Source organism: Musca autumnalis, unplaced genomic scaffold (genome assembly GCF_047663935.1).
Source record: "Musca autumnalis isolate F117 unplaced genomic scaffold, ASM4766393v1 scaffold_4, whole genome shotgun sequence".
Classification (NCBI taxonomy): Eukaryota; Metazoa; Arthropoda; class Insecta; order Diptera; family Muscidae; genus Musca; species Musca autumnalis.
In genome coordinates this window covers 8,453,531-8,473,651 of record NW_027411977.1, presented here as the reverse complement: position 1 = coordinate 8,473,651, position 20,121 = coordinate 8,453,531, and the positions used below count along the sequence as shown (strand labels likewise).

General features: G+C 35.9%; 1 protein-coding gene and 1 long non-coding RNA gene across 2 annotated transcripts in view; one reads left to right on the top strand and one right to left on the bottom strand.

Moving 5' to 3' along the window:
• Positions 1 to 20,121, top strand: part of LOC141404157 (uncharacterized) — a 162,426-nt gene that overhangs the window by 62,793 nt on the left and 79,512 nt on the right. The gene's annotated exons all lie outside the window — the stretch shown is intronic.
• Positions 12,037 to 17,786, bottom strand: LOC141404150 (uncharacterized). The gene is made up of 3 exons (XM_073987480.1): positions 17,619 to 17,786; positions 13,264 to 13,402; positions 12,037 to 13,177 (listed from the first exon to the last, which is right to left on the bottom strand). Exons 1-3 carry the CDS (start codon positions 17,652 to 17,654, stop codon positions 12,216 to 12,218), a joined length of 1,137 nt encoding a protein of 378 aa, XP_073843581.1. The 5' UTR covers positions 17,655 to 17,786; the 3' UTR covers positions 12,037 to 12,215.

The following is a 20,121-nucleotide window of genomic DNA, read 5'->3' as shown; positions in this document are numbered from 1 at the left end:
TACCCTCGTTAGCCTAAGGCTGAGGGTATAAAAACTACTATAACTACTTGGACAATATTTTGCAAACAGGTAGCCAGATGTCAGTGCTAAATTTCGGTGCAAGACCAAGCATGATTTGAAGTGTTTCAGTGCTTCATAGACTCCAAAAACGTTTGTGTTGAGTTATGCGAACCTCGTAGTAAATGACCTGTAACTCGTCGAGTTTTTGAGATATCAGCATGAAAATTTGACACAAGATAAAGTAGAAGTCGTAAAAAATATAGAAATCGCTGACTCAGAAAACGCGTTTTTTGAGTTATGCCACTCTTTAAGTAAATGAGCGATATTTCTGTCCCAGACTTGCCCAGATAAAAATGATCAGGATAGGTGGTTGGTTTACAATGAATGCTACTTATACACTTCCAAGGTGTGTCGTACATATTCCGCGATAAAGACGGGCTGAAATTTTTTATGTAGAGTATCAATCAGTCCCTGGGAAAATGTATATGATGAAAACTCCCACATGATGTAAACATGTTTCTTTTAATATTACAACACATGTTGTATTCGATCTGAAAAGAAAACTATAATGTAGCAAATTTGTACTACTCCTTTTATTCATCGCCATAAATCATACACAAATTTCGCCCGCAAAAAAGTTAGGTGATGCTCATGTTTCATTTTTTCGAGCATTTGTATAACATTAAACAAAAGACTCAAGACACAAACAGTGCGGCAAAAAGACTTGGCAACCTGTCTGATCAAATTACCATAATAATGGCACTGCTTTTGTGGCATAAATAACCACAAACAACACCCACAACATTTGTCTTTCGCATCAATTGAATGCAAGAGAAGGGAGGATAAGAAAATACATATATAGGCTACAACGAACGATTTGGGGCAATTTTTAACAAATGAAAAAACAAAGAAATTTGCAACATTAACCACATCTACAAGTTTTGTTTTTTTTTTTTTTTTTTTTGTAGACAATACTTTCAACTACATATACATATATAATTACAATTTAACGGGATAGTTTGTTACACTTTCAAATCGGTAATATACACAAACACACACATTGGTAACTATTTCAAAATTTTGTACAAAAGGCAAATGCAAATATAATGATAATAATAATAATGATTCGAAAATAGTCTAACAATTTTCCAAATGGATCGATTTTTGGTATGATTGATGCTGCAAAGACAGAATACCTTTAAATAATTTGAAAAAAAATTGAAAATCGTTGCATTTTATATCTTCAACAATAATTTACAAAAACTAAAAAATAAGAAAACATAAAATGTTTCAAGAATTATGTTTATGAATCCTACACAGCCAAAGTGGTAAAATTTTCCATTGGTCATTAAAAAAGACAAACCCACTTAAACTCAAATTTTCATCATACACCTAAGACACCCATCACCAGAGGGATTTGGATTAACAATAGTCCAAGAAAAACAAAATATAGTATTTGAAAATTTTAACTATTTTCCAAAGTAAAAATTAAGCAAACTATTTTTGTGTGGAAATCTATACAAGAAGAAATAAACGAAGGCACTCAAAATACAGCTAATGATGATGAAAAATAAACGTATTGAATTTGTAAAGTAATATTTTTGTTGTTGGCCACTTTACATTAAGGCCTAGTTGCACGCAAACATATTTTTGTATTTGTATGCAACACATTTTTCTTTTCAATATTTCACAAAACCCAAACAATCAAAAAATAATTTTCAATAGAAGACATAAAAACAAAAAATAAGAAAAGTAAGAAATATTAAAAGAAAATCTAACAAAAACCAACCCAACATAGAGTGGTATATAATGAACACAGATAAAATAGAAGAAACAGGTGAAATATTTGGAATATCTTCCGGGTGATTAAGGTGACTGATATTCATAAGGAATTCGTCTCACGCATACATACAGACACAGAAAACCTATCTGCGAACCACAGTGTAAAACAATACAGCATAAAACAACAAAGTAAAATTATAGAAAAACGGTCATTTGCATATAACATAAAAATTATTATAAAAAAATATGTATGTCTGTTGATCGATCACCTATCTGGATCAGCAAGCCAACGGTGTAAGACCACAATTGAATATTCATTATTTTTATGGGTTTTACATTCGCATTTGCACAATTTCAATGAAGAGTGTGTTAGAGCAGAAATTCATGTTTTAGTGTTTATCGTTTTGGTCGGTAAGGATAAAATTGTTGTTATTAACTTAAATAACAAATAAAAAAGTAAATAGATAATAATAAAGAATAAAGAATAAATAGATGTGGAAATATATGAATAATACAAAATTTGGTATTGAAAAAACGGTTGGAATTATGAAATTTGGTATTAGGGTAATTTTATTGGGTAAGGTTGAAATAAGAATGTGGGTTTGGAAATCGTAGAATCTAGACAAACCACCGAAAAGCTAGAATTCTGAAATTTGGAAGTAGCGGGCAATTTTGATAGTACGAGGGTTCTATAAAAGTCTTCGGCCTAATAATGAAAACGTGAATGTTTATCATCAAAGCATGATTTATAAACTTTTTCATGTGCTCAAACCAATTGTTGAATCACTTTTTCCACTTAGAATGAACACTTTAACAGAATCTTTTCACGAAGAAAATCATTGACCACCCCTTTTTTCATGATGTGAGGGAATACGAAGAAGTCATTGGGTGCCAAGTCAGAGTTGTACAGCGAAGTACCAATACCACGTTGTGTCCGGTAAAAAGGCGCTGGTTTGAATCGATGTGTGAGTACTCGCATTGTCATGGTGTACAATGACTTGTCTTCTCTTATTACCCTGTAGGAAATGTCACATATACTGACTTACTACTGACATTATAAGCACAACTACTGACACACTTAGGCAATTCATGTTATTTTCTTATAGACATGTATGAACGTGTCATTCGAAAGTCACTAGTGACATTGGAGCTAGTATATCAGTAGTTGCTGAGGGACCATGTGTTTACATTGGAGGTAGCGAATCAATAGAGATATTGGATGTAGTGAATCAATAGTTGAAGAAGGGCCATATGGGGACATTTTTACCTACCAGAGTTTCACTACTAGATTTTTTTGGTCTATTTGAAACTCGGTAAATTTAAAAGTTAGATCCATAATAGTACAATTAGAAATTCAGTGGATATCGTTAATTCAAACGTAGTATAATACATATAATGAACTTAGTTAAAAAACTACACTATTGTTTAAATAGTATATTTTATTAAAGAAAGTAAAAGTAAAGATTTTTGACAAAATGTTGACAAAGTCACCCTAGTAGTAGACAAAACGGTGGCATGTCGACATTTGACCCCAGACTTCCTACAGGGTGGTTTTTCGAATTTCTCCGAACTTCAGGCAAACAAATTGTGGTGCACCACTGAGAATTAACGGTACAGCGTTCTTCAAGCCTTATAATCATGTTCAGTTTAGCCGAAAAAACAGGCGACCCTTTGCTTCGAAGTGCTTCTTCCATGAACAACTTTCGTTGGATTTGGCTCGTCTTCAAAGACCCTCATGGTCGATTGCTGTTTTGTTTCAGGCTTATACGCTCCATTATTCGTCACCTGTGACGATATTATAAACGTGCTCTGAAGCACCGCGATCGTAGGTTTTTAAAATTTCTTTGCACCAATCGATAAGAGCCTTTTTTGAGCGATTGCCAAATTGTGCTGGATTCAAGGAGAACAAACATTTTTATGGACAAGTTTTCATGCAATATCGAATGTATGCTAGTGGAAGAAATGCCCAAGGATGCCATTATCTCCCGATATACTCGTATGACATGACGATCTGATAATGCAGTTCACGCACGGCATCAATGTTTTCTGGCACAACGACCGTTTTTGGACGAGCTCCATGTCCTTCGTTTTTGAGGGAGCGTCGGTAACGATTGAATTCATTAAAACAGCGATTTTTACAAGTTTGTTACGAATTATCGAGGATTACAAATTATCTGCGCACGAATTATCGCTGTATTTCCAGCATGAAATAACTATAAGGCAAATATTATATGACTTATATATGAAAATAGAAATACCCCTTTTCCCGGGAATTTCAAAAAATGTTCTCGGGAAATCCCGTCCAAAAAAAATCGGGAAATCCCAGGACAGGAATTCCTAACCCCAAACTCTATATCCAATATAGATACTCTTGGAAATTGTTATACGAATTTCTTAAACTTCTAAACATCGATTTTCATTATCTTCCTAGACCCTATTACAAATTTTCAGCCCAATATTTGTTAGCAATGGACACTCTCGGCCTTTATTTTGAATTATATATGTTTTTATATCCTCAGCATTTATGCTAACGAGGGTATATACACTTTCATACGGGCAAAATGTGCCTCATCGAAATAATGGTTTTAGACCCCAAGTATATTTGGACGAAAAGTGTTTCAGACAATTTGGAGTCATTGAGCAATGTCCGCCGTATGTCTGTCTGGCTGGCTGGAGCGCACGATAACTCTCGAACAGATCAACCGATTCGGTCCAAAATTTGGCTTTCGTAATATTTTGTCCAAACTTTGTTTTAGTTCGAAGATATATCGGCCCACTCCTTCCGGTACCTCCCCCACAAAAGTCCGAAAATGTTCGGAAAATTTGTACGTACGATAACTCTTGAAGGAAGTAACCGATTTGCTCCATACATTGCAAATCGTGAAATGTCTACCGGACTTAGATGAGGTTCCAATATGGACTCAATCGGTCCACTCCTTTGGTTACGTCCAACACAAAATTTCGGATAAGTTCAGTTTAGGACCTGCTCTAGAATCGCTTTGATTTTTGTTTTAGCAACTTGTATTCACTGCCCCCCATACGATGGTACAAGTTCATCAGGCGCAAGTCCATACTTCCTGAGAAAATAGCCTGAAAGTTGCACAAAACCCGTGTGAGGTGGTTGGAGCGCACGATAACTCTCGAATAGATCAACCGATTCGGTCCAAAATTTGGCTTTCGTAATATTTTGTCCAAACTTAGTTTAAGTTCGATGATGGGTTATATCGGCCCACTCCTTCAGGTACCTCCCCCACAAAAGTTCAAAAATGTTCGGAAAATTGTTCGTACGTTAACTCTTGAAGGGAGTAGCCGAATTGGTCCATACTTTACACATCCTAATATATCTACCAGATATAGATCAGGTTCAAATATGGACTATATTTGTCCACTCCATCCGGCACCTCCCACACAAAATTTTTTTCAGGGGCAAGTCCACACTTCATGGGCAAACAGCCCGAAGGGTGTAAAAACACCCTATGGCACCATATGTAGTTTCTGGAGATCCACTTCCATAATGGTCAATGTCGATCCATTCCATTAAGTATCTCCTCCGCAAAGCTTTAGCTCTTTAATCCTAATCTATATTTTTGTCTGTTTATACGCCGAAAATTTTTAAAACCCCCTATATAAATACGGTTTTTGGGAAAAAAATGTTTCAATATACATAGGCTGAGGGTATATCTCTGTCGGCCAAGCCTTTACTTTACTTGTACTTGTTTTATAAAACTTTTTTACTTGTTTTGCCGCAACCAACAATCGATTTACGTAAATGTTTAGCACGGTTCTATTCTGGTGAACCATGTAAAAATACTAAAATAGGCATATATTTTCATAAAGCGAGTTTTTCTCAGTTTACTTCTTGATATTAACGGAATTCTAATCAAACTTGACCACATGCGGATTAAGTTAATTGCTTACAAGGACGATGTTGTGATACATGAATCTGATTTTTTTCATTCGTGCTGAGTGACATAATGAACGGGGCCCTGAAATCACTAGGTACTTGGCCCACAAGTAATGTGCTAGAGGTAAGCCCTGGAAAAACTGTGATGACGGTATTTATTACGAAAGCCAAATATGCAGCATCTAGTCTACCACGATTACTAAGCCAAGAAATACACCTATCACCCAAACCCAGCGATTAGAACTTTAGTAAGCAATATCCCGTACAAACCAGATCTTCAATCTTCATGATTCTACCCATATGTCAAAGACATCCCAATAAGATAAGAAGTGTTCCAAGCCATTCATGAGTTTGACGTTCTTATAATTATGTTGAGCTGGATAAAGTTTACTGGTTATTAAAAAAGGAAAAAACTCTCAAAGTCATTTGTATTGAATGGATATCAGACAAAGTGGCAGTCTACCATGTAACCTATTTAACGTCACACTAATTATGTTGCCTGTCAGAACAAAACAAAAATGATAAAGATTTGATGAACTTATTCAAATATTCAATTAAATTTTATTGATTTTTTGCCGATGAACGAATTGTGTTTATCAAACAGTTCTCCAAACATTTTCAGTTTTTTGGCATGCCCGTAGTTATTTATTGAAAATATAATAACATTTATTTCATCGTCCTTCAAAAAGTTAGTTACATTTCAGGTAGTTATAAAATACATATTTTGATAAACGGAAAAGTTTTTTCTATGTAACTGACATGGACATAATTACCTCATATATTTCCCACAAGCATCCCCAGATGGATGTGGAAAACTTCTTACTTACTTACTTAGCTGGCCCATTACAGAACATTTGTTCTATAGGCCGAACTAAGAAGAGATCTCCATTCCTCTCTATTTGTTGCTTTGCACACTGGAATACCGCGCCTTGTCATCTCATCATCCACTTGTTTGCGCCATCTATTCCTTGGCCTGCCAATTCTGCGTGCACCGCCATGTGGCATGTATTCATACGCCTTTTTAGCGGGTTCATCATCGCTCATTCTTATGATATGGCCTAGCCAACGCAATCGCTGCATCTCGATACGTTTAACAATATTGATGTCGTTGTATAGCAGATACAACTCGTGGTTCATGCGACGTCGATATTCACCGTCAACGCAGATTGGTCCGTAGATCTTTCGAACAATTTTTCTCTCAAACACACCAAGCACTGCCATGTCTGCTTGCGCAAGTACCCAGGCTTCGGAGCCATACATCAGCACGGGTAGTATCAGTGTTTTGTAGAGCGTTATTTTTGTTTGACGAGATGTGGCTTTGTTTTTAAACTGCTTACTTAATCCAAAGTAGCATCTGTTGGCCAATACAATTCTTCTTTTTATTTCACAACTGATGTCGTTTGTTGTGTTGACGGAGGTGCCGAGGTAGACGAAGTCTTTTACTACCTCAATATTATAGGAACCAACTTCCACAGTCGGTCCGAGCTCAATGGACGCATTGCGCGTCGACACCATCAACTTGGTCTTCTCACCGTTTACCGCCAGACCCACTTTAGCAGATTCTCCTTCGACCTTTATAAAGGTATCAGTTACTTCTTTTACTGATCGACCCATGATGTCTATATCATCAGCATAAGCAAGTAACATGTGACTGTTGGTGTAGATTGTGCCACTTCTTTTGACGTTTGCCTCTCGTATAACCTTTTCTAGCAGGATGTTGAAGAGGTCACACGAAAGGCTGTCTCCTTGTCTGAAACCTCTTTTGGTACCAAACTCTTCGGAGAGGTTCTTTCCTATTTTAACTGAGGACCTCGTGTCAGTTAAAGTCATTTTACAAAGCCGGATGAGCTTTGCGGGAATACCAAATTCAGACATGGCTTGGAATGCCTTTGAGCGCAGCGGACTGTCGAAGGCTGCTTTATAATCGACAAAAAGGTGGTAGGTGTCGATCTGCATCTCTTGGGTCTTCTCCAGGATTTGCCGCAGGGTAAATATCTGGTCAATGGTGGACTTGCCAGGTCTAAAGCCGCATTGGTATGGTCCAATAATCTCGTTGACCATTGGCTTTAGTCGTTCGCACAATATCCCTGACACGGCAATAGGGAGTAGACTTATGCCCCTATAGTTAGAGCATACAGTCTTATCTCCCTTCTTGTGGACGGGGCACAGGATACTCAGGTTCCAATCGTCGGGTACTCGTTCTTCCTGCCAGATGGTGCTAACTAGCTGATGAATACACCTTATCAGCGTGTCGCCTCCGGTTTTGAACAGCTCGGCTGGTAAGCCATCGGCCCCTGCTGCCTTATTATTCTTCAGCCGATTTATTGCTGTCTTTACCTCATCTTGGCTGGGCGGTATACATTCAATACCATCTTCTGGGATTGGGACTGTGGTATCTTCGTCGTCTTCGCTGCTATTGGATACCAACAGATTTGAAAAATGTTCTTTCCATATCCTGAGTACACTATCTGTATCAGTTACCAAATTACCTTGCTGGTCTCTACAGGAGGATGTGCCTGTACCAAAGCCATCAGTTTGATGCTTGACTCTTTGGTAGAATTTTCGGACTTCATTCTGGCTCCTGTACATCTCGATTTTTTCACACTCCCGCTTTTCCATCTCTCTCTTTTTCCTGCGGAAAAGACGTTTCTCCTCTCTCCTTTTCTCCCTGTATCTCTCTCGTGCGCTACGCGTTGCTACGGATTGTAAAGTAGCCTTATATGCCGCATTTTTCTCTTCGGTGGCAGCACGACACTCCTCATCATACCATGGATTCCTTGGTAACGGTCTCTGGTATCCAAGTATGGATTTTGCGGCTGTTTGCATGGAGTGGGCAATGCTTTGCCATTGCGCTGATATGTTATCGGGATGAGGAGGGCTTTGATTAAGCAATTGGGCTAGTTGAGTGGAATATGCTGTGGCTATCTGTTGTGATTGCAGCTTACCGATGTCTAACTTTCGTGTTGTGTCTGTTCGTACTTTGTTTGCTACGTTTAAGCGGGTGCGTACCTTTGCTGCAACAAGGTAGTGGTCCGAATCAATGTTTGCGCCTCGGAACGATCGTACATCCAACACGCTCGATGAATGTCTTCCATCTATCACAACATGATCAATTTGGTTTCTTGTTTTCTGATCTGGAGACAGCCAGGTGCCCTTATGAATATCGAGATGATTAAATCTGGTACTGCTAACTACCATGTTTTTTGCAGCTGCAAAGTCTATCAGTCTCATACCATTGTCAGATGTTTCACTGTGGAGACTGAATTTCCCGACTGTTGGGCCAAAGATTTTCTCCTTTCCAATTTTGGCATTAAAATCGCCTAGAATGATTTTAATGTCATGGGCAGGGCAACGGTCATATGTTTCTTCTAAGCGCTCGTAAAATATATCTTTGGTCTGTTCATCCTTTTCTTCAGTGGGAGCATGAGCGCAGATAAAGCTGATGTTGAAGAATTTAGCTTTTATTCGAATTACAGCAAGTCTTTCATTCACTGGAGTGAAGCTGGATACAAGATGTTTTAGTCTCCGACTAACTACGAATCCACAGCCAAACTCATGCTTTACGTCATGGCAGCTATAATACAGTGCGTCACCTTTAGGTGTTGTTGTGACGCCTTTCCCAATCCATCGTATTTCCTGTATGGCAGTAATATCGGTCTTGTACTTTTCAAGTACGTCTGCCAATGCGAAGACTGCACCTTCTCTATAAAGAGTGCGAACATTCCAGGTGCAGATTCGCAGATCATGGTCCTTAAAACGTTTGCGGGGTTCGTCGACTTTAGAGGGGTTTGTTTTTCTTTTCTTTCGTTTTTTCATAGTAGGCTGTTTTTTCTAGGGGAGGGTTACTAACCCGACGCCCAAACCCAAGTTTTTAACGTTCTTATGGGTACATGTTAGCTCACTACCTTTAACGGGTGTTAAAGGCAGTTCCCCAGGTGACACCACGGGGAGGTCAGTGTCCACTTGGGATGAAAGAGGGACCAAGATAAATCCTTTGCCATGTTAAAACCGGTCAGGACCGTTCCTTGGTATCTTCCATCCCCTACGTCACCCTGTGGAAAACTTCAATAATATCAAATAGTGCATCCCGATTAATATGGGCTGATATTTAACGCCGAGACTAATGACGTGTCTTAAGAAATATCGCATACATAATATATCGCATACATAATGAATTGTTTGTGCCGCACAGTAGTTCAGAATTGCTTTTTCCTGTAGTGGAATTCTGCAACTCATTTTTCGAGTTACCGACAAAAATCGGTAAAATTAAAATGTTCATACTTTCGGTAATTAACGAAAATTTTCGGTTCAGTTAACAACCATAAAAAAGTTGTCGCTATGTCCTACCGATATTTATAGTGTTGTCAACTGTTATTGACACTTTTCATTCATAATTTTGCGTTTTAATTTTAACGATTATTGTGCGTAACTCAAAAACTTTGTTACAGAATTCCACTACTGGTCAAAACTCTGTAACTTGTTTAAATGATCCAATATTTTAAAAAAGATCAAACCCCAATGAATAAACTATAAAAATACGTAATATTTCAATGTAAAATTTGTTTAAAATTTAAAAAAAAAACAGCTCCTCAGGTTTTCATAACACTCCTTTAACTCCTATAAAAACTCATTTATTTCAGAGTGAAACATCGCAAAAAATCAATTTTCGAAAAAAGCGCGTTTTAAGTTGGCCACTGAAATTTGACTTCCAAACATCACAAGATTATTACACAAAATATAAGTACTTGGACCATATTTTGCAAACAGCTAGCCAGATGTCAGTGCTAAATTTCTGTGCAAGATCAAGCATGACTTTAAGTGTTCTTGTTCTTCATAAACTCAAAAAAAATTGTTGAAATATTGTTCGGTGTTGTTCCCTAAAAGTTCTAGTCCACTAAATTTTAAATTTCACTAAAATTTAGTACCTGTGGAAAAATAAAATACCTCACTACATGTAAACGCTGCGGTATTTTTTTAAAGTTTCTTAAAGACAACAATCCTAACTACCCACTGTGGTTCTGCACGTGGACAAAAATCGAAAAATTTATGTCGACAAATTTGATTGCGATTGAAATAAATATTCTCTAAACACATTATTTTTTATTATCCAAGTTAAGTCGAAGAAGTTGAGATTTGTATGTGGTACCTTAAAAACGAAAGAAAAAGATCCGCAAAACACTCGTAGCTTATGAGTGAAATTATAAAAAATTAAGAGGTAAATGTACAATTTCCAAAATGAAATTTATAGTTGATGGCATTGACAATATTCTTACGAAAAAAGAAAATCATAATTCGTTTTCTAAGTTCCTTAAAAATAAATTCTTTGTAAATGTCTTTTTGTGCTATTTTTAATATCATTGCTAAAAATTTATGTTGTGTTTTACTAATGTTAGCCCCGTAAGGGCAAGTCCATATTTTTTTTTAAATACAGGGGAAGTCTCTAGTTTACGATAAAAAGAAATCCAGCTGCCACCATTTGTCGCCCTGTAAGTTATTCCCCTTATATCACGCCTGTAAAATCGCCAAAATTCCGAAAATCGGGAGGTACGTTTATATGGGAGCTATACCGAAACGTGGACTTATATTGAACATTTTTTGCAAGGAGATATGCTGTTCCCTCAGAATTAAAAATGCAAAATTACAGCCAAATAGGTTGGAAAATTTAGCTAAAATCGTTAAAATACCGAATATCGGGATGTACGTTTATATGGGAGCTATACATAAACTTGGACCTATATTGAACATTTTTTGCACGGATGATCTTCCCTCCGAAGTCAAAATACAAAATAACAGCCAACTCGGTTAGGAAATCTGGCTAAAATCGTCAAAATACCGAATATAGGGAGGTACGTTTATATGGGAGCTATATCTAAACGTGGTCCTATATTAAACATTTCGTGCAAGGTGGTATGTTGTTCCCTCAGAACACAGAATGCAAAATTACAGCCAAATCGACTGGAAAATTTGGCTAAAATCGTCAAAATCAGGGTTTAAAAGCCAGCATCGAAAAACATTAGCATTAGCTGTACACTTCGACTGCTACACAATATTCACACACACGGCTAAATAAGCAACCGAACGCATATTTATTTTTGTACATTGTTGCTTATTTCGCTTTTTACGCCTAATCTTTTTTTCGTTAGGCATAATCGACAACCACGCTACATATTTAAGAGTCGGCTGACCATTCGTCATTATAGGTAGATCTTAGCCAGGAAAAAAATCTCCTCCAATGAGAAAACTTTAAACAGAGTCGGTCATATTTATTGTAGTACTTTCGGACATAACAAATAAAATTAAAAGACTATTTTAGAACCATTTCAAAATAAAATTGACACCAATAGAACAGATTAAATTTCAATATATCGCATTATGCAATTATTTTCTAAACTATTTATTATTCACAATATAAATAAATTACATTAAATATCTAATAGACCAGCTAATTTCGAAGTTCAATCATTTTAAAGAACTTCATTCTTTTTGTGGATATACATACATTAATTAAACTTATTATTACAAATACTCATTACTCCACATCTTGCAAATATTCCCTACGAGTTTGACTAATAATTCGATCATACCAATCGGCACTGTTTTCAAATTTTAATGATCGTCCCTTTGCTTCCTTTGCTGCACCATAAACATCTTCATCTATCTCAACATTGTCAACTTTTGCTAATTTTTTTGGGTCTGCTGCACCATAAAAGGCATCGTCTGGCTCAACATCATTAACTTTTCGTAAAGTTTCTGGAGGCAAAGATTTTTCGGCATTATTTTCTTTGGACTTGACATATTTATCGATAGGTGAAGGTCCCAAATCGGGAGCATTTAAAACTTTCTCAGAGTTGTTGATTTTTCTTTCATCATATTTATTGTGGGATTTGCTGTCACTTTTTTCATTGGAATCTTCGATTTTCTTAGGAGTTACCTCATTTGCTGGGGATGCAGGCAATTCAAATGGTGCTATGGGAAATTCGGGTGGTATAAATTCATTAAATGTTGCAAAACCTATACCCGTTGATTTTTGCTTATCATTGACCAAGAGAGGAGTTTCACCATTAATAACTTCCAATACCGCCGGATTGACTATTGCCTTTTCCAATTTTGAGGGATTCAAGTCAATGCCATGTTCAGCTTTTAGGGGTTCCACTGGCAATAGTACTGAAGTTAAATTTAATTTTTCATTTTCATCATATTTTACTTCAGGCTGAACAGATTCTGGTGGCTTTTCCGTAAGAATGTCTGGTTTTTTGGTGGGCCAATTATCTGCCCATTTATCGCTTTCTCCTGGTTGGAAATTTTCCGTCTGACTTGAGTATCCTTGATCTTTGTCAGCCCTAAAATGTGTTACGGTAACACTGCCATCCGGCTTAACATAACCATAGGAGCCTTTAATGCTGCCATTGCCAAAACGTTTCTCATCTCTGAATTGTATATTACCAGTGGCTTTGTCATGCACTTCGAAGCCAAAAGCATATGTATTGGGACCTGTGTGGATGATAAGTTTGGTTTGAACATTTACTCTTTTGTTACTGTGAAAGCTATACACAAAGCTTTGTTTTGTGCTTACTTACCATAAATATTGTGGCGGTAGTATGATGTTACCGGACGTTTACGTTCGCTGCCGTTATGCTCTGTCTCTTGATGTTCTTCATGTTTTACCGGCACATTTTGAGCCGCGGCATAGCATATTATCAGGCTTAGGAGAAGAAACTAAAACGAAAAATTAAATTATAAAAGAGTTTGTTAAAGTAGAACAACCAGTCCGTAATTGTTGGTTTAGTGGTTTTCCTATACAATTTCACGACCGCTTTTTTAAATTTTGGAGTTGTTAACAATATCCTACAATACTATTCCCAATAATCTGGAGATATTTGTAATTTTCTTTTATTATAGATAAAAAAGCGCAATTTTTAAAAACCATGCTAACGTATACCATTAAGAAAGAAGAATTTTTCCTTAAAATGTCTTTTAAAATTTTTTGGTTGATACCAATACGTGTAGCCTTCATATGCTGTCAAAACCTATTTTTAAATCAAAAATAAATAACAAATATTTCTATCAAGAATATATGTGTACAACATCTTTATTTAAGCTTCGCGAAGAATATTTTATAGTTTCCTTCTTTCGTTGGACTAAGGCCTGAATTCGCCTACTGGTTAATCCTTTGCAGAAACATTTAAAGCTATGCGTTACAACGGCTTGGCCTGTCACAACATATCGGCATTAGGTACACTCAGTTATTTAGAAGATTTAAGACACGAATTCAAAAAGAAATAACTATAATTTTTGAAAATCCAGTCAATTTCGACATTTTGGAATTTCGCCGATTATTTTTGGATAGAGCGCAAGAAGAAAATCGCATCAGTCAGGCTTTCACGTTACTAACAGCACACCTCAATCTGATCCGTTACAATTTTTTGTGATATCCCACAAAGATCTCTTTTATAAACATTTTATTTTAACACAAACACAACACAAATTTTGTAAATAAATGTTATTATTTTACATCTTTGTGTTTATTTCAGCTTTAGTCCATATTTTGTTGTAATTCAATTGTTTGAATAACAACAAAATATTTTAAAGTGGATATGAAATTGATTAGTTGCGGGCGAAGGGTAGGGAATACTATAGTTTCAGTTGTCACCAAACAACTTCATCAGTTCCCTTTTTTCGCCGACTCTGTATAGATAAACAGGTCAATAAAGCCATCTAGCAAATTAAATAAAATGAGAAATTTGCTGTATGGCCCTAAAGCTGTTTACCCTACAATTTGAGTCGAACTAAAGAATTTCATATCCACCACTCTTTTTATGTCGTCTTTGCTTCGCAAAGAATACGAACATAGGAGTGTTGCTTCAATAAGCGGGGGTAAAAACAACAAGAAAGTTGTTTTTGCATTACGCATTGGTCAACAAGGCCGTGCTGATGCCTATTATTGTTGTTGGCGTTTTTTTATTGTTGGACTGCAGAATTTTACATCTATGTGTTTATTTCAGCTTTAGTCCATATTTTGTTGTAGTTATTATACCCTATACCACAATGTGGAAAAGGGTATTATAAGTTTGTTTTGGTAAAAATTCATGTAACACCGCGAAATATTCGTCGGAGACCCCCAATGTGGTATACCAATCTTCATATCTCGACGAGATAAAGCGATTTTGAGATGTGTGTCTGTCCGTCCGTCCGTCCGTCTGTCCATTATAAATTGTAAACACGCTCCAGGCCGCAATTATGGACCAATCGTCACGAAATTTTGTATGGAGGTCGGGTTCAGATCAGAGTAGATCCCTATTCTTATTGGTGATGATCGAGAAATATTAAGCGGGTGAAATGGACCAAAAACAAAATTTTTATCCGATTTTGTAGCGGCTCTGTATGTCGCAACTATAGTCCGATCGCCTCGAAATTTGAAATAATGTAAGATTATATGACAAAGAGGAAGCTTGCAATTTGAGATGGTGATCGGATGATGTTTAGAGGGTTAAATGGACCACAACTTTTGTGTGAAAATTTTGAAAATTTTTAATATACCGGAAATATCTTTATTCCTGGACCACACCTTCCGCCCACATAAATAATATTTGGAAGGACAACTCTTGCCCTTTCAATTAATGCCAATTATGTTGATTTATGTGGTCAGATAACAGAGTTACAGCATAATATATCGAGTGTTTTGCTTGTAATATAATCAAAAGCATACTAGAGTTCGCAATTATATATAAATAGTCACGAAATTTTGCACGAGGTAGGGGTTTAGGTCGAAGAAGATGCCTACAATTTTTGATGATGATCTGATATTATTTAGTGGGTGCAATGGACCATTACTTTTGTATGCTAAATAAAAACATTTTATTTTTGGTCCATATTTGAATCCCTGGAGGCCATATACCGGCAAAGTCGCCTATATGTGAAAAATTAACTACCGATCTTTCCTCTGATGAAAATTGCAATAATATGTGTGCTTGATAACGGACCTACTACCTACGATATAATGAGTTTTGTGAAGAGAACCACATCTTCCTCCCATGCTACAAATTTTCTCTATCATGACAGATAAATTCCCAGTTCTTACAAATTGCGTGGAACCCTATCATATTACCTGTCCAATTGTTCAAAATTTAAAGATGTAGCAGAAATTGCTAAACAACGCCAATTTTCAAATTTAAGAATATTTCTTAAAATGTACTGTATATAATTGTTCCACACACATCCCAGTAGGGACAAGGGAGCCTTCTCTCATATCAATGAGAGCACTCGGATTAATATCAGCTCAATGATATGTAGACAGTGGAATTTTATGCAACACCTATTTTTGTAAAATTTGCATATTTTTGGCTTCTAATTAAATTCCAATCGAAATATATCACATATGCAAAAATATGCGAAATGTATAAATTATGCATATGAAAATATTATTTTTGCATATGGAAAATTTCTGTATTTCACATATTTTCTTATGCTACATATATTTCAATAATATCTTCCAAAATGTTTATATGTACATTATTCTGTTTGAAATTCACTTCAGACAAGTCAATAAAATAGAGAGATCTGTAACCAGAGCCACAATCTTCAAAATGGCGAAAATGGGGAGCTTTCGTTGTATGGGAGCTATATGAACGCCTAGACCCATACCGACAAATTTCAGATGGAAAGTTTAATACCCCCAATGAAATCTTAATACCAAATTTTAGCCAATTCGGAGGGATATTGAGACCATAACCTTCAAAGTACAGAAAATTGGTAGGTTCTGGTTATGGGAGCTATATGAAGACGTGGACATATAACGACAATTTTCAGATGGAAAGTTTTTTTTTACCTCCAACGAAGACTGAATACAAAATGTCAGCCACTTCAGTTTGATATTGAGACCACAACCTTCAAAATAACGGGTATCGGGAGGTACGGTTCTATGGGAGCTATATGAAGACCTGGACCTATACCGATAAATTTCAGGTCGAAAATTGTGATGAACGAATACTTAATACAAACTTTCAGCCAATTCGATGGGATATTTAGGGCACAAAGTCTTGCATATGGTTTAGCAAATATGTCAAAATATGCAAAAAATTAGGTCCAGACTAAATGTCCGTTCTAAAATTACTTATTGGTGCCACCATAGTACAATTGTTTGCACACCCGCCTTGCACGCTGAAGGTCGGTCGTTCGATTCCCGGCCACCAAACATCAAATTTCCAACGATGGCAAAATACCCCTCAGTAAAGTTGTCGACATTTTCTGAGTATTTCAACCATGTACAACTTCTCTACAGGTGGTGTTTTAAGACATGCCTTTCGCACTCGGCGATAAATAGTAGGCCCCATACTATTGTTGTAATATGAATCGTGGTGCACGCCCTGTCCCTTCTGTGATGTTTGTGGAACTATTATTATATTGTTATTTAAACTTAATGTGATATGGTTGCAGACTCCAAAAATTTATTTCTTACAATGAGCTTATTTGTCCAAAAGAAACTTTGATTTGTTGAAAGCTAACTCGCAGGGTAGTGGTGTAGGGTATCGTATGGTCGGCCCTGTCCGACTATAGCCTTTGCTTACTTGTTTTATAATAATTTAATAATTTAATTAATTAATTAATTAATTTTTTTATAATAAATATTATTTTTTGCCGATATAACATAGCACATTATCCAGAATATTTTTTGTACTAATTAAACATTCTATTTCCACAATCAATTCCATCTATTACACAATTTTTGCTCTCCCTTTATAACCATGTAATTTTTTTAAAGAATATCCAAAAAGGAATTTACTTCAATTACATTCCACACAATCTTGTAAACACAGCAAAGACACCACATTTTTACGTCAAAACAATATTTTGATCAATTTCACTTTCATTGTCAAGCAAATTTTTTAATTGCCATTTAATGACATCACATCGACTTCTAGTTCAACAAACTTACTCGAACACAAAATGATAAACGCTCATGCCGATTCATTATTTGAATATCAATGTTGCTTTTAACAATTGTCCGCTTAAAATTTCCCTACAATTTCTATTAACTTATTGACTCGATAGCGTTTGAAATTAAACTGAATACTCGCAGGGCTAACCAATAGAACTCTACCCACTCAGTTACGCTGTCAAGAAAGTTTTCTAAAAACAAATAAACAAACCAACAAACACACGCAAATACTCAATTATTGTGGTTAGTTGTAAATTGAATGGTTATAGCTTGAGGTGGCGTAATAGCTGCCATAATTTTTCGCACATTCTATGACTGAAAGCAACAAAAAAGAAGAAGACAATGGAAAAACGTACGAAAGATGGTCAGTATAGAAATAAAAAAATAATTATGAATTCTATACGAATTATTGAGCAATGGTAATTAGAATTAAATGCAAATTAATCAGGGGAAGACCATAAGAATGTAAAGTTGTTAGATTGAGGAAGAGGAATATCATAGATGGTATATCGATTGCGTGTTTGTTGCCTAAGTCTTTCGTTTTAAAATGTATTTGACTCTTTGCACAAAATTTATTGTGAAGAATATCACAAAACATTTTGATTTTAATTTCTTACTAAAACGGTATCAATAGTTATAAAAATGCTACACAATTTGACTGAATATTAATTTATTTTTCACAGACACTAAGAACAACTATTCAAAATGTTCTTGTTTTAATTTATCTTTCGATTTCTTTGTAGTATTTCATTGAACTTAATAAAAATATATTAATGCCCGTTATTAAATGTCACCTCTTTTACTGTTCGAGCCAGATTTCTAGTTCTCGGTCTATATTAAAGTTAAAAGAGATAAATTAATTAAATAATCTAATATTATAAAAGAGTTCAGTAATGATTACTGTCTGACTGACTGACTGACTGATAACACTGCTCAACAAAATTGAAGAAGTTGAATGTTTCAACCGAAGTTGTTGTTGTTTCTAAATGAAATCATGACGATTTTTAGGTTATTGGCGAATCGTGGGCGCTATGAATTTTATATTATATATTTGAATACAGGACTATATAGTAGACACCCTGAGCATATCCGGAATGCCATATGAAGCTCCTATGACTTCCCCCGATGACGTAATTACAGCTTAAAGTATTCAAAATATGCAATTTTTACAAGATGCATCGTATGTTTTGTATATTTTTTGATATATATTCGCCACAATTATTTCAAAAAACGTTTTGTATCGAGCGTTTAACATCTTCTTAATATATTAGTGACGAAAAACCCGCAAAAAAATATTTGTTTGTATACGAAAATAACGAAATTCTGGGTAAAACTCGTAAAAATCGAAATATCTCATGAATAAGAGAAAAACCGTGACCAGATTTGAAAATAGCTCGCCGATTTCATTTAAAAACAACAACAACTTCGGTTGAAACAAAAGTCGTAATCAACGCCAAGGATAAACGGGTAAAGCTAGAATCTTCATATTTTGGGTGAGGGTCACTCTTGGTCCGAAGGTGTCAGATAAGGCTGGGTTTTTGGAAATTCGAACTAGAATGGTTCGAAAAGTCCTAAAAGGTACTAAATATTGTACCATTTACCGAAAAGTACTGAATGGTACTAAATTTGGTACAATTTGGATTTGAGCTAACGGATAAAGTTGGAATCCTGAAATTTGGAATTAGGATCACTGTATGAACGTAGGATTGAAATACGGAGGTAGTTTAGGAAATTCGTACTTATGTATACGAAAAGTACCAAATGGTACTAAATTTGGTACAATTGGGATTTGGGTGAACGGATCGAGCTGGAAACCTGAAATTTGGAATTGAGATTACAGTTGGAGTGTAGGATTGGGGAAGTTTCGGAAATTCGTACTTATGTGTATGAAAAGTACTAAATGGTACTAAAATTGGTACAATTTGGATTGGAGTGAACGAATAGATCTGGAATCCTCAAATTTGGAATTGAGAGTATTGTTGGAGTGTAGGTTTAAGGTGGTAGGTAAGGGTACAAAATGGTACTGAATTTGGTACAATTTGGATTTAGGTGAACGGATAGCGCTTGAGTCCTGAAATTTGAAGTTAGGATTACTGTTGTAGGACTGAGGTAGTCTTGAAAATTCCTTGTTATGGGTACGAAAAGTACTAAGTGGTACTACATTTGGTACAATTTGGATTTGGAGGAACGGATAGAGCTGGAATCCTGGAATTTGGTAAGACTACTGTTGGAGTGTAGGATTGAGACATGGAGGTAGTTTTTGAAATTCGTACTTATGGGCACGAAATGTACCAAATGGCGCAATTTGGATTTGGAGGAACGGATAGAGCTGGAATCCAGAATTTTTGAATTAAGATTACTGTTGTACTGTAGAATTAAGGTAGTTTTGGAAATTCGTATGTATGTATGTATTTTTTGGATCAAGCGATTCGCTATACAAATGTGTTTACCTTAAAGGCGGGATGGTGTCTTTAGTTGGCAGCCCCAACACCATCATAGG